General features: G+C 41.9%; 1 protein-coding gene across 8 annotated transcripts in view; it reads left to right on the top strand.

Annotated features, from left to right (window-relative positions):
* Positions 1–15,200, top strand: part of LOC149449311 (ELAV-like protein 2) — a 231,504-nt gene that overhangs the window by 171,429 nt on the left and 44,875 nt on the right. For all 8 annotated transcript variants that reach the window (XM_089693410.1, XM_089693409.1, XM_089693408.1 and 5 more), the window contains one exon: positions 4,823–4,976. In XM_089693410.1, the coding sequence (XP_089549536.1) occupies positions 4,823–4,976 (154 nt within the window). The remainder of the gene's footprint in view (positions 1–4,822; positions 4,977–15,200) is intronic.

The following is a 15,200-nucleotide window of genomic DNA, read 5'->3' as shown; positions in this document are numbered from 1 at the left end:
GTGCATACTCTAACAAATATTAATGTAATTGTGTGCCATGGAAAAAGTACCACCTTTGGCCCTTTATTAGTTTAAGCCTTATATAACTGCCCAACAGTTTTGACATCCACTCAGTAAAATTCTTCACTATTCCTTCATGAAAATTCTTTCAGTGGCAAGATATTTGGGAAGTTCCGCTATGAAAACTGTCCATATCAAATCCCTTCCACGTTCCAATGGGATTTAAATTTGGACTTTGACTAGGGCAGTTCATAATGCTCTACTTTTTTGTTGCATTTGTTGGTGTTTCTATTGTGCTTCAGATTTGTTTGAATTTTCAGATATATTTAAAAAATTCAAGTTCAACTTTTGGATATATTCTCTTCAAGCACACTTTGATATGTAACATTTATAGTTAGCTTGGTGATCTCAAACTGCCCAGGTCTTGAAGCGGCAAAACAACCCCAAAACATATCCACTACCACCATGTTTATCAGTTGGTATGAGGTTGTAGACACATGCACTTTTGACACCTACGTTTGCCAGACACACCAGTGCAGATACACCAATGAAACTGAGGTCTTTGTATAGCATCAAGTGCTCAACTCTTGGGCTGAGTTTGCTGAGCTGGCCAGTCCTTGACACATTTAGCAGTTTGAAATCTATGCCACTTGTAGATTATTCTCCTTACAGTATGCTTTATTTCAAATTATTTGGTGATTTTGTCAAGTCCCTTGCCAGACTCCTAAGCATCACAACCTTGTTTGAGGATCTTGGAAAGCTCTTTTGATCTTGAATGTGACACCGCACAAGTTGGTAGCAAAGAGAACACCACACCTTTTGAAACACAATAACACATATGCACTGACAAACAGGGCACTGATTATCAGTTATCGTATGTACTCTCCAGCGCCTCAGGAAATGGACAGCCAAAGGGCAGCCAAGAGAACCAGGACAGCGACCATTAAAGGAAATGCTTCAGGGGTGCAGCCCTCCTCAGACGGGGAGATCAGCCACTGGATAGAGAATAAACAGGTGGCGCACACACCTAGTGCATTATCCAAGGTTTATGCAAAGGTTTAAAAGACAAAAACATACTCGCAGACGAAGCATGTATCTAAAAAGCTTTTGCATAATGAAGATGGCCACAACGGCAGGCAAGGTGTTCCAACTGTCAGTGTGTTCAAATGGCTGATGCGTTTAGGGGATGAATCCCTTTCCTCAGAGCTACTGACCAGCCTTTTGTGCAGATGTGTAGTGAATGGGTGATGGGAGCCTTGCTGGTGATGTATCAGTGCCCTGATTATCCGTGCTGCCCCAAAAGTGCCCTGCATTGCTCATCATTGCTGCCTATCAGTGCTGCTTTTTAGTGCAGTCTCATCAACACACATCAATGAAGGAGAAAATGTACCTGTTTGCAATAGAAACAAACTTTTTTTTTCAAATTCTTTGCTCTTTTCGTTTATAGTGCAAAAAATAAACCCAGTGGCGATTAAACACCACCAAAAGAAATCTGTATTTGTGTGAAAAAAAAATAAAAATTTCATATGGATACATATGTTCAAAGTGCAACAGTGCTAAAAGATGAAAATTTGGCCTGGGCAGGAAGGGGATTAAAGTGCCCAGTAGGCAAGTGGTTAAAGTGGTTCTAAAAGGCACATTTTTTTTTTTTCCTTAATGCATTCCCTGCAAGGTGAAATATGTTCTAGTATTTGTATCACACCCCCCTCCCCCCAATACACACCTAATTTGATCCAACACTGTGTCCGTCTGTAGTGGCTTTCTCAATCAAATCCTGTGTGCATGGTGTGCGGCCGAGCCACGCTATGTGTGTCTTTTGATGCACACAGCAAAGCTCGGGAGCATGCCTGCACATGTGCCGCCATAGGAGGAGGATTCCTAGAGCTCCATTGGGGGACCCCAGAAGAGAAGGATCAGGTCTACTCTGTCCAATACCATTGCACAGAACAGGTAAACTTGTGTTCTAAAAAAAAAAAGTTACAACCCCTTTGTTATTGTAAAGGATGTTATCCTCATTTGAAAGTGTTCATTTGTATAGCTAGCTACACGTGGTATGCATTTTTAAAGGTTTTCCAAAGAATTCTAAGCAGTTTGACATAGACTAGGCAAGTTTAGCGTATTTGTGGTATAGTCTTCCCTAAAAGTGTTTATGAAGAGCTTTCATGTCTGTCCTGTCAAAAGATTGGATCATTTTACAAATACCGAAAAATTGCTAATCTGAAAAACACTTGAACAAAGATTACATTCCTGAAAGACATAATGGGCTTATGGCAGCCCATTTTGTGTGGAACAAAATAAGTGAGGCCAGTACTGCTGCTGGGTATGCAGAGTACTGCAGTCTCAACCACGTTCTTGACATGTTTCTAATGACTGGCATCTTTGTTGGGATAAAAAAAGCTCTTGGTCTCAGTCCAGGATTTAAGAATTTAGAGGAGCTTCAGTTATATGTGAAAAGTCAGCAGCTATAAGAAAAACTGTAGCTGCTGACTTTTAATAAACACACTCCTCTGTCCAGGGATCCAGGGCTGCCCTCCCCTGAGCCGGTTTCTTCACCAGTCTTTCGGTCCCTGGCTATGGCTGCTTGCCTCTTCACAGCTGGCTGCCCACCATGCATGGGGGGACTTCTGCTTGGAGCACCTATTTTTGGCAGGTCCCCTGCCCCCCATCCCAAAAAAATAAAATCCAAATGTGTGTGGGGGGATGGTTGAGGAAGAGCATAAGTTCTGCTTTAAGTGCTGTTTGTAAATAACACCACAATGCTGTATCCGCAAAAGTTATTCTATCCCAATGCCTGTTACCAGACAACACTCTAGGATTGACTCTGTTCTGTTTCCTCTGCAACTCAGTGGTTCCTCTTGCTGACCTTTTATATCAGTGAAAGGAACCAGTGTGCACTTTAGGGGACACAGGCAATCAGTACTCTGGAAGTGTTGCTTCAGCTCCTTAGCAACTGATCATTGATGCCATTGGGTTAGGCAAGTGTTTACTCCTGATGTCAAATCTATAAAGCCACCAAAACCTGAGCATTCTAGGTGTAAAATGACAGCCCTGATGCTCACCCATGGGAGAAGGGGCTAGAAAGCATGTGAAGCGTAATGGAAACACTAGTCTTAAAATGTCCCCTCCTAACACCTACGCTGACTGACCCCTACTTAAAAAATGTACTGTGCAAAGGTTTTAGGCAAGTGAGAAGAATCGGCATCAATTCTTACACTTGCACAAGTCAGGGATTTTATAGAATTAGGTGTATGATTAATCAATTATACCAAGCAGATGCCAATGATCATAAATTTTCATATGTAGGTTGAACCACAAATTAACTGAAACAAACGGCTGCACAGGAGGCTTAAAAATGGGGCACAGTCAAACTCTACTATGGTGGGTTTGTCAAAGACAGATTTACATCACAGGTCATACACCATGGCAAGACTAAACACAGCAACACAACACAAGGTAGTTGTACTGCATCAGCAAGGTCTCACATGCAAAAGATTTCAAAGCAGACGGGGGTTTCAATATGTGCTGTTCAAGCTTTTGAAGAAGCACAAAGGAAACCGCAACATTGAGGATCGTAGACACGCAGCAGATGAGACTTCCCATCAACTTTGAGATGTCCAGCAGTGCCATGAACTGGTGGAAATGAGGGAGATCCAGGTATACCCATCTACAGTCTGGGGAAGTCTGGCCACAAATGGTCTTCATGGAAGTATTGCAGCCAAAAATCCATACTTCTGACGTGGAAGGCTAAGCAGTTCAACTTTGCACGAAAACACAAACTGGGATGCAGAAAAATGGTAGCAGGTGCTCTGAACTGGATGAGTCAAAATTTTAAATATTTGGCTGTAGCATCAGACTGTTCACTGAGGCTGGAGAGCAGTACAATAATGAATGTCTGCAGGCAACAATGAAGCATGGTGAAGACTCCTTGCAAGTTTGGGGCTGCATTTCTTCAATGGAATTAGATTTGGTCAGGATCAAGGGAGTCCTCAATGAGAAATACAAGCAGATATTTATCCATTATGCCACACCATCAGGCATGTGATTGGCCCCAAATTTGTTCAGCAGCAAGACGACCCCAAACATACAGGAATGTCACTGAGAACGATCTTCAGCACAAAAAACAAGGAGTCATCAAGAGACAGAAGGATCTGAGGCAGGCTACATCCACAGAAGATCTGTGGTTCTCATATGGAACAACCTACCTGCTGAGTTCTTTCAAAAACTGTGTGTAAGTGTACCTAGAAAATTTGTGGTTTTAAAGGCAAGGGGTGGTCACAGCAAATATTTAACTTGGGATTGTCATCTGTTCATTTGCTCTTTTTGTTAATTGATAAAGTTAACTTTTCTGTTTCTGAAAGCAGAATTCATTTACAGCATTTTTTTCACACCTGCCTAAAACTTTTGCACAGTGGTGTACATACTAGCCTATTTTCAGCCTGGTCACATGATCCAGCTCTCCTTTGTTGCCCAGCAGCAGTTGCAGGGGATAGAGGAGGGAGTGATAACAGCTGGCACATGAGAGCCTTTGGGTGATGTCACTATTCCCAGCCATTTTCAAGTGTTCTTTCCACTTCCCTGCACACTGCTTGCGGATGCAGGGATCAAAGGACTGGACCGAAGTGAGCTGAGAATAGGTGTGTACATCTTTTTTTACTCAGGTTAGTTAGCATAGGTGTTAGAAGGGGACATTTTTAAGACTAGTTGTGTTGAGCCTGGAATTCTACTTTTAATAATTTGATCTTGCTGGGCCTTAAATATTGGAGTTTGAGGCAAATTCTGGATTTTGTTTGAAAAGAATCATAGGCATTCTTTTCATTTTTAGGTGTCCTATGCTCGCCCAAGTTCAGCTTCCATTCGCGATGCAAACTTGTATGTCAGTGGACTTCCGAAAACGATGACCCAAAAAGAATTGGAACAACTCTTTTCCCAATATGGCCGCATTATTACGTCTCGAATTTTGGTTGACCAAGTAACTGGTAAGTGTTCTGTAGCTCTTACATTTTTTTTTGCTTACAATATTATCTTTTCATAGTTGTGAAATTGTCTCCCGTCAAATACAGCAGTCTTGCCTCCAGAACATATCAAAGGTGGTGATATGTGGGCCAGAAAATGCAATTTTCTGCTGGAATTGTTCATGAATATGCATGTACAGAAATAGATTGTTGAATATAGTCAGCTTCTCTGAGTCATTTCCACCCTGAAGGTGCAGGTTCGGAAGCGGTTTCATGGTTTGTAATAAATTTACAGCTGCTATAATCTTCATTTCCAAGCTGCGGCATAGAAATGGTCCCACTGCTCCTTCTAAAATGCTAATAAACAATTTTACTTTTATCAAAAGTGAAATTTTATGCAGAAATGCACAGCGGACTCTTTAAGGCAAAGATTAGACACAAGGCCCAGGCTTGTAATTGGTAGTAAGAAGGTTAGAGGCTACCCGATTTAAACATTGGGTGTGTTTAATAAGAATTGTGTATGTCAGAGTTTTTTAAAGCTCTTATTTAGAAAATTGTAAGTTGGCATGTTCTTAAGCATGGTAATGTTTATAATTGGAAGTTTGCACACTAAATACATTTTAACCTTGTATAAGGGGAATGCTTTTAAACATGTCATGAATGGTTTTTGATGCATAAACTTGCTCGAAAGTGTCATTAACTTAAAAAAAAAACAAAAAAAAAAAACATTTTTGAGACCACACTTAAAAAGCAGTAGTTTTTAGGCACATTTCCTGAAGGTGCTATCATAAGATGTTCAGAGCCTCTATCTTTGCTGTCTTTCTGTAATCTGACTGGTTCAATGCGGATAATGAGATCAGAGTTCTGTATGGGACATACCATGGTCATCCTGGTTTTCGCTGGTGATCATTCTTTGATTTTGGCCATTTGTTTGGGGAAGGCGGTCATGGCCGTACTACAGAATGAGGCTGGGTAGTAATCAGATGATTAGGTGGTAGTATTTTATGGTTACCAGCAAGGATGCCATCACTGCACTATTTTGGACTGTAAATGGTTGTACTAGGGTCCCAGTGGCCTCTGCTAGTTGAGATGACAGGCAGTTCTAAATGTATTCAGATGTCACAGGAAAGGACTAGTATGTTGTTAATCCATTTTTATGTTCAACTTACTCATGTTTTTATGTATTTAAAATGCCTAAAGTCCCATTCAGATCAATGCAGTCTGTGGCAATGTCAGGAAATGTACATTAACACATCCTGTGTTGAAGCAGTCCATTCAGCCAATTTACTGAAAGTGAGGCATGTACATTTTTTTTCTGATGCACACCACATTACTGATAATTCTTTGAATGTGCTGCAGCACAGGTATGTTTTGGGTTCCATTAAATAGCACTACAATGCATGAACACATTCATGGGATGTTGTGATGTGCATCAATGCATGCGTGACTGTGTCTTAAGACTTCAAATTTACAGCGTGTGTGTACTATTTTTTATTACTATTAGATTTACTTTATACTGCTTATTGTAAAGATGCTTATTGGTATATTTTTCTGATAAATTTAATGTAGAGCTTATTAAATTTGTTCCTCGGTTATATTCTCTACCTTAGTTTTTTGCACTTTGAGTATCAAATACCCTACAGTCATCACTAATGATAACCCATACCATAATCTGTGAACCGTTTACGTATGTGTAAACTGCACTTTCTCTTTCGTTCATTGATGGACACAGCGTCTTCCATTCTCGACCATAGGGTTATATCACCACCTACAGGAGCATGACACCTAGGCAGAAAAAAAACTTGCCACCGCCTTTGGGCAGTTTTGGCTGATATAAACTCCCTCTGCATAGGCAATCCAGTTTTTTCTGCCTGCTGTTCAGGAGTAGTAACCTTGCTCCCTGTTGGGACCTGCGGTTGCATAGGATTTTCTTTTTTTTTTTTTCTTCAGCTTTTCCTGGGTTCTTTCCTGCAGAGATCTTCAATCAACAGCCGGGGTTTGGCAGTGGGCTGGATAATATAGATCCAGTGGTCACCCCAGCCTGACCAGCGAGTATGTGCAGACCCCATCCCATCCAAGCGCTGGGTGGGCCATGACGTGCCCCACCCTGTACTGGGTCAGCCAGCGAGTTTCTCTGCGGGAAAGCCCGGGAACCACGCAGAGGGTCCAGTGGGGGGACATCACACCGCCTGTACTGAGAAAGTGGTCATCCACTGGATCGCTTTTAAGCAGGGAGTCGGCTGGAAAAAAAAAGCCATAAGTGGAATGCTGCTATTGCAGCCATCAGCTTGTGTTTAATCCTTCACTCATTGGACATACTATATACATCCAAAGAGCTGAAGTAATTATTGTAAAGCTTGATTACTTTTTTTACTTTTTTAAAATAAGAATACGTGTTCTACTTGCCTGTTCTGTACAATGATTTTGCACAGAGCAGCCCCAATCCTCCTCTTCTGGGGTCTCCCACCTGTGCTCCAGTCCACTCCTACTCCTGGCCAAATGTTTTGAGAGTGACACAAATATTTTCAGTCTGCTGCCTCAGTTTTTATGATGGCAATTTGCATATACTCCAGAATGTTAAGAGTGATCAGATGAATTGAAATTATTTGCAAAGTCCCTCTATGCTATGAAAATGAACTTAATCCTAAAATAAACATTTCCACTGCTTTTCAGCCATGCTACAAAAGGACCAGCTGACATGTCAGTGATTTTCTCGTTAAAACAGGTGTCAGTGTTGACATGGACAAGGCTGAATATCAGTGTCATGCTGAGTGATTTAGAATCGTAGTCTGGAAGCTTTAAAAGGAGAGTGGTTCTAGAAATCTTTGTTCTTCCTTGGTTAACCATGATTACCTGCAAGGATACTTGTGCAGTCGTCATTGCAATATCCACAGGCAAGAATATTGCTCCTACTAAGATTGCACATAAATCAACAATTTTATCAAATCATCAAGAACTTCAAAGAAAAGAGGTTCAATTGTTGTGAAGACTGTTTTAGGCTGCCCAAGAAAGTCCGGCAAGTGTCAGGACCATCTCCTAAAGTTCATTCAGCTGTGGGATCGGGGCACCACCAATTCAGCACTTGCTCAGGTATGGCAGCAGGCACGATGAGGTGAAGACTTTGTGGATGGCCTGGTGTCAAGTAAGGAAGCAAAGAACCACTTCTCTCCAGGAAAAACATCAGGGACAGACTGATATTCTGCAAAAGGTATAGGGATTGGATTGCTGAGGACTGGGGTAAAGTCGTTTTTCTCTGATGAATCCCCTTTCCAATTGTTAAAGGCATCTGGAAAAAACCTTGTTCAGAGAAGAAAAGGTGAGCGCTGCCAACAGTAAAGCATCCTGAGACCATTGTGTGGGGTTGCTTCTCAGCCAAGGGAGTGGACTTGCTCACAATTTTGCTAATTCTCCCAACCATCCAAGAACAGTTTAACGAACTATGCCTTTTTCAGCATTATGGAGCACCTTGCCATAAGGCAAAAGTGATAATGAAGTGGCTTGGGGAACAAAACATCGAAATTTTGGGGCCATGGTCAGCAAACTCTCCAGATTTTAATCCCTTTTGAGAATTTGCCAATCTTCGAGGTGGGTGAACAAAAAAAAACCCCACAAATTCTAACAAACTCCCAAGTATTGATTATGCAAGAATGGGCTGCCATCAGTTAGGATGTGGCCCAGAAGTTGATTCAGCATGCCGGGGTGAATTGCAGAGGTCTTGAAAAAAGCCAACACTACAAATATTAACTGTTTAATGTATTGACTCTAAACTTAATTGCCAATAAAAGTTTTTGACCCTTACGAAATTCTTGTAATTCTACTTCAGTATACCATTGGAACATCTGACAAAAAGATCTAAAAACACTGAAGCAGCAGACTTTGAAAATATTTGTGTCATTCTCAAAACGTTTGGCCAGGGCTGTATATACTTACCTGAGTCCTGCATTGATCCAGCTTTCAGTCACATCCAGTGAGTGGGGGGCAGGGGCGAGAGACTCTTGTGTGTCAGTAGGTGCACCTAGCCTGGCTCTGAAGTGAGCCCATATTCTTGTCAACATAGGAAGTGTGCCAGGAGGAAACCCGGAAGAGGTTTGGGCCTGTTCTTTGCAATAGACTTCTACATAGCAGGCAAGTATAACACTTGTTTTTATTTTGGTAACATTTTTGTAACCATATTCCCTATGTTATGTGGGAGATGTTGGGGAGAGGAGTTTCTGTAGTTTTAATTCCTGGACCAGGGAAATAACTCTGCTTATCCATGATACAATACATTAGGTCACCCTGAAACATGAAGTGTTTTCACCTTGATCACCAGATGAAAATAGGGGGTGGGGAGCATAAAGTCACCACATCTTAGGACTTGGAGGATAACTCGCATTAGTTTGTGATTCAAAGACTGAAGTATTTCACCTTAATGCATTCTATGCATTAGCCTGGGTTCACACTCATGTGGTCTGGAATTCGCAGCGGTTTCTGTGCAAATTCCGCATCAGAATCGCACCTAGTTCATGCGAACCGCTGCTGATTTGTATGTTAAGTTAGCCACACTCCGAAATCGGTCCACAAAACACGGTGCGATGCGCAGAACCTGATCGCATAGGTGTGAATACCCATGCAATCCGATTCTAGTGTGTACCCAAAAAAGGGTCCTGCACCTTTTTGGTGTGGTACGATTTGAGCCATACATAATGTATGGCTCAAATCGTACCGCACACAATTTGCATGTGATTTGCACAGGAATGTGGTGCTTTTCCTGTGCGAATCACATGCGATGCACCACGAGTGTGAACCTGGCCTCAAGGTAAGAAAATACCTCTTCAATATTCAGCCCCCAGTACTTAACTGAGCTCGATCCAGTGATGTGCACAAGAGCAGAGGCTCTCTCCAACCTCATTAGCTCAAACTCAGTAACAGGAGCCATTGGCTCCCGCTGCTTTCATTTACAGCCTGTGAAGAGAGGATGGGGGTGGGTCCCAAGACGAGATAAGGGCTGCTCTGTGCAAAGCCATTACACAGAACAGGTAAGACGTGTGGATGCCACACAGCCTCCTTACAAAAAGTCTTCTGGCAGGGGGAATATGTCCTAAACATTCCAAAGTGATCTCTCTATGGTTTACATGTGTCATGGGTTTAGCTGCCGCCCACTGTCTGTCAATTAGATGTTTTCGCCCTGCCTTGCTGGCTTTTGCACAGAGCACCCCATGTCTTGTTTTACCATTTCTCATTAAATTAGGCAGGATCTCCCTAAGGCCTATGCTTTTGAATGGCCAGATTTGCCCTTTCTTTTTAAGACTTGCTCAACTCATTTAGTCAGTGCTTCTTGAAGTGTCGGCACAAGGCATCTTTCTCAGATTATCAAGGTCCAACCCCTGATCCTTGGTTTACACGTTGTGATGTTCTACCATGTAGACGTTCAGGCCTCTAATGCCGACTGTGGTTGGAAGGTTGTTGGCGTTTTTTTTCCTGGGCTTTTGTGTCAGCCCATTCACTGTTGCAGGGATGCACAATTTGTATTGCCAGACGCCTGGGACATGCAGCTTCGGACATGTCATTTTTTTTTTTTCTCTACCTATAGCCTTGCTGTGGGCAAAGCATTTAAATTGTGAGGCATTAGGCCACTGAGGCATACCCAGATGTGCCTTCTCGCAAGTACAGGCATCCTATGTGTCAGGTCAACACTGTTCTGTGCCATCTTTTCCAGTTCAAAGCCTCTATGGCATTTGCTTTGCCCAGCTGTCATGCTTCTGTGTGCAGTGAGGGCTGTATAAGAATTCCCACCTGTAACTTTCACTGGGGTTCATGTGTGGTGCTTGATTGTAACTGGTGCCATTTTTCTAGATGGATTCAACTGCATTCTGCCCCTTTCTTTCCTGAGTGGTTTCCGAGAAAGCACCCCTTTCTGCTTCTGATATCCATTTTGGGCCGCCTCTTCGCCTGGGTCACAATACACATTTGTGTCTCACAATCTGCTGCTTTCTGAAACAATTGTTTGTGGTTTGGTGCCTGGTCTGAACTCTGCTTCAGTTATGTGAATATCCTATAGTTAGATGGGATAGATTGGGAGTGACACATGTATGTTCTGTAAAGACATTTTATTGCTGGTTCCTATGTTTTACCTTCCTTGCTGGTTTTTAGGTGACTATACCTGGCACAAAACCGAGGGCAGATCACTATGCAGAGACAGGTGAACCTGTTGCTTAATCCTTTACTGATTTGTCTGTGGTGTTATCTTTGCCTACAACAGGGAGAGCTAGTTTTGTGACCACTAGTCTCCAATCACACCTGGGCGTTTTGAAGCACGAAGCTCAAACACTTGAGGAGAAAAAAATCAATTCTCAATGGTGCGTTTTTATTCCCATAGAAATAAATGGAAACGTGCAATTCATTTTTTGCGTGATTTTCTGCTCAAATGGAAAAAAATGTAACAAAACATCTAATATAACGAATAAATGTCAAATTAATAAAATACCAAATTAAAATAAATTAGTAATTATTTTGGGTTAGGGTGGTGTTTATTAGTTTAACCACTTCCAGACCGGACATTTTTACCCCCTTCCTGACCAGGGCAATTTTCAGCTTTCAGCGCTATCACAGTTTGAATGACAATTGCGCGGTCATTCAACACTGTACCCAAATTAATTTTTTACCATTTTGTTTTAGACAGATAAAGCTTTATTTTGGTGGTATTTATTCACCGCTGGGATTTTTATTTTTTTTGCTATGTAAATGAAAAAAAGTCCAAAAATTTTGAAAGTGTTTTTTTAATAACATTTTGCAAATAAATATTTCATCATAAATCTTGGCCAAAATATATTCCGTTATCTTTTTAGTAAAAAAAAAAAATCCAAATTAGTTTATAACTAAAAATTTTTAAACTTTTTTTTTTTTACATTTTTATTTTATTTATATTTTTTTTTATTATTTTTTTTTACATACCGTCACCCTAGCAGTACAGTGTCACCATGGTGACACTGTACTTGTGGGGGGTGATGAAGATTTTTTTTTTTTTTTTTACACTGATTGCTTTTACACCCATATAGGATGTAAAAGCAATCATTTCTCTTTCTCTGTCTGCATTCTTGCACTCATTGAGAAGTACTGAGTGAGCTGTGATTGGTCACAGCTTGTCACATGGTACAAGGCTGTTGTGAATAGCCTTGTACCATGTGACCTCTGTGATCATTCAGATTTCACACGTAGTAAGCAATGATGTCACAAGTGACACCTTGCTTACTACTTTGCATGTGATCACTGATTGGCCAATCAGTGATCACATGATCGGGACCTCGTACAGAGGTCCCATCCGATCGGTGTTTCACTGTGTCCAGAGGACACAGCGGGCACCAGATCGCAGTGCAGCGCGCTGCCAGGGAGCGCGCACAAGCAGGGTGCGGGGAGGCCGTTTATAAACGGCCACCCGACCCTGCAGTGCCACCGTCCGGCCATTTATATGCAACGGCCGGTTGGGAAGTGGTTAAGGTTGGGGATTAATTTTATTGCATTCATATTTTTATATTATGATTTTTATTTGTATGTATTTTAGTGTTTTAAACACCCCAACCAGAACAAAAAATAGGACACTAAATTAACCCTAACCCCAACACCTAACCCTAAATTTAACCCCAACCCTTAACTCTAACCCCTTTCCCTAGCAAAAAAAATGAATTATGAAAAAAAGAAATAAAAGCTGATAGAAAATCTGAAACACCTTGCAACAATTGATGAGAGATTTTTCTCTATTGGTTAAAAAAAAAAGCCAAAGCTGAAAGACAATGTATGAAAACTCAAAAACGTGCACAAAAACACTCAAATTCACTATGCTCAAGTGTGCATGCCACATTACTGTGCTGACTGCCTCTGCAGCTATCTGAGACCGCTTCCGTTTTCTAGGTTTCCAAAGACCTGTTGCAGAAAAATCTTTCACAACTTCTGATGCAATGGTTGCAAATACCCCACACTCTTTCTGTCTGTTAGAAATAAAATGGGAAAGTTCCATTGTGTGTGCGGCTTTCAATGAAGCAGCTGGAAGCTGCTTCTCCACCTCCTTCCTCCCATTGCTTTTAGCTGCTTCATTGGAGGGAAGTGAAAGAGAGAGGCTGGATCTGCTCTGCCTCCCCCTGCCCACACCCCAGTCTGTGCAGCCTCAGAGGATGTGTGGGCAGGAAATTGAAGACAGCAGCGGACAGTTCTGATGCTTCTGAATGAGCATGTGAGTCTGAGCTACCTCCCTTCCTTCCACCCACCCCTTCCTTCCACTTTAGCACAGTATAAGTGACATTTCATATTTTTGGGTTGTGGCCTACAGGTGATTTTTTTTTTTTTTTTTAAATACTAGTAATGGCGTCTATCTGTGACTTATAACAGGACTGTGGTGGGCATTCTGACATTGGGGGGAAACTGACTGTCACTGACATTCCCAGTGACACTAATACAGTGATGCTGAACTGCCACTCCTAAACTGTGAGACTGGTTATGGTGTGCAAACTAAATACCAGAGTGACATATAGTGCTTCAATGCACCTTCCTCTACAGTATGCGATCTGAAAATCTTCACTCTCAAGGTGACATATGTCAGTGGTTCATGCCTAACTCTAAAATGAAATGTTAATGCAAACCATATATCAGTGCTACAATTCACCTCCCTCTTTAGGGGAGCTTAAACAACCCTTTGTGATGAAAAAATTTAAATACATAATTTGTGTTATGGTGCATGCATAAACCCCTAAATACCATTCAGAAAATTCCTCTAACCCAGTGAAAAAAGATCCTGTGCTAAACCGTTCACAATATAATAATATAGCCAATAGCAACATTTGTCTCTGTTCTGGACCCCATGGTTCTGGAATTTAATCCATGGGTATTACCACTATTCAGATCGCAAGATACCCTCAAGATCACCTACATACTGTATACTATCTGTTGAGAGGCATATTGAGCCCATGGAAGATTTATTTTTGGTAAGTTTTTGGAAAATGACGCTTTTTTTTTTTTTTTTACACATTTGTCATTTAAATTTTATATTGCTCACACAAGCCATGGGTATATATGGAATTACACCCCAAAATATATTCTGCTACTTCTACTGAGTATGGGGATACCATATGTGAGACTTTTTGGGAGCCTAGTCGCATACAGGAGCCTGAAATCCAATGACCACTTTGAAAGCCTGAAGGTGCGTAACTTCCTCTTTTCACTTCCTCACTATCTATCATAGTTTGAGGCCCTGAAATGCCAGGATAGCACCAACCCCCCATGACCCCTTTTTGGAAAGTAGACAACCCAAGGAATTTAAAAAGCGGCATGGTGAGTATTTTGCAGATCTCATGTTTTCCCACAAGGTTTTGAAATACAAAAAAGAAACATTTTTTTTTTCATTTTCTAAAAACATGTGACAACAAACGAGATCTGCAAAATACCATGCTTCTTATCAAATTCCTTGGAGTGTCTACTTTCCAAAAAGGGGTCGTTTGGTGGGGGGGGTTTGGTGCTATCCTGGCATTTCAGGGCTTCTGAAACTGTGATAGGTAGTCAGGAAGTGTAATGAGGAAATAAAGCCCTTTAACCGCTTGCCGCCCTGTCACTGTATATACGTGTGCAGGGCGGCAGTGGAGCGCAAAACCACGTTTTAAAACGGGCTCCGCGCTCCCGACACTTTCGCGGGTAGGGGGCCTGCACGCGCGCTCCCGCCGACCTTGGATGACACGATTCGATCCAGGAGGGATCAATCATTAGATTTCAGCCAGTGATTTCTGGCTGAAATCACATGATCGGTCCCTGTCCTATCCTGTCCTGTGTTGACATTTACACAGGGCAGGATATGATGTCATTCTTCTCTGCCTGGACACATTCCGTTCCAGACAGAGAAGATGAAACCGTAAAAGTGAGTAAAACAGCACACTGACAGAACACACTAGAGGACACATTTAACCCCCTGATCGCCCCTCCCCCCCCCCAGTTAACCCCTACACTGCCCTGTCACCAGTGTCACTGATCAGTGAACCGATTTTTACTGATCACTGTATCAGTGTCGCTGGCGACTTCCGATAGTGTTAGCGCCCCTCCCAGATAGCGCCAGTTTGCCCGCTAGTGCACCAGAAATCCCATTTAACCCCTTGATCGCCCCCCTCCCCCCCAGTTAACCCCTTCACTGCCCTGTCACCAGTGTCATTGATTACAGTGAACAGATTTTTACTGATCACTGTATCAGTGTCACTGCTGACTTCCGATAGTGTTAGCGCCCCTCAAGATAGC

Source organism: Staurois parvus, unplaced genomic scaffold (assembly GCF_062004578.1).
Source record: "Staurois parvus isolate SC_StPar_1 unplaced genomic scaffold, SC_StPar_1.0 ptg000632l, whole genome shotgun sequence".
NCBI classification, from domain to species: Eukaryota; Metazoa; Chordata; class Amphibia; order Anura; family Ranidae; genus Staurois; species Staurois parvus.
Note: the sequence above shows the minus strand (reverse complement) of the source record. Positions and strands in the feature narration are given on the sequence as shown.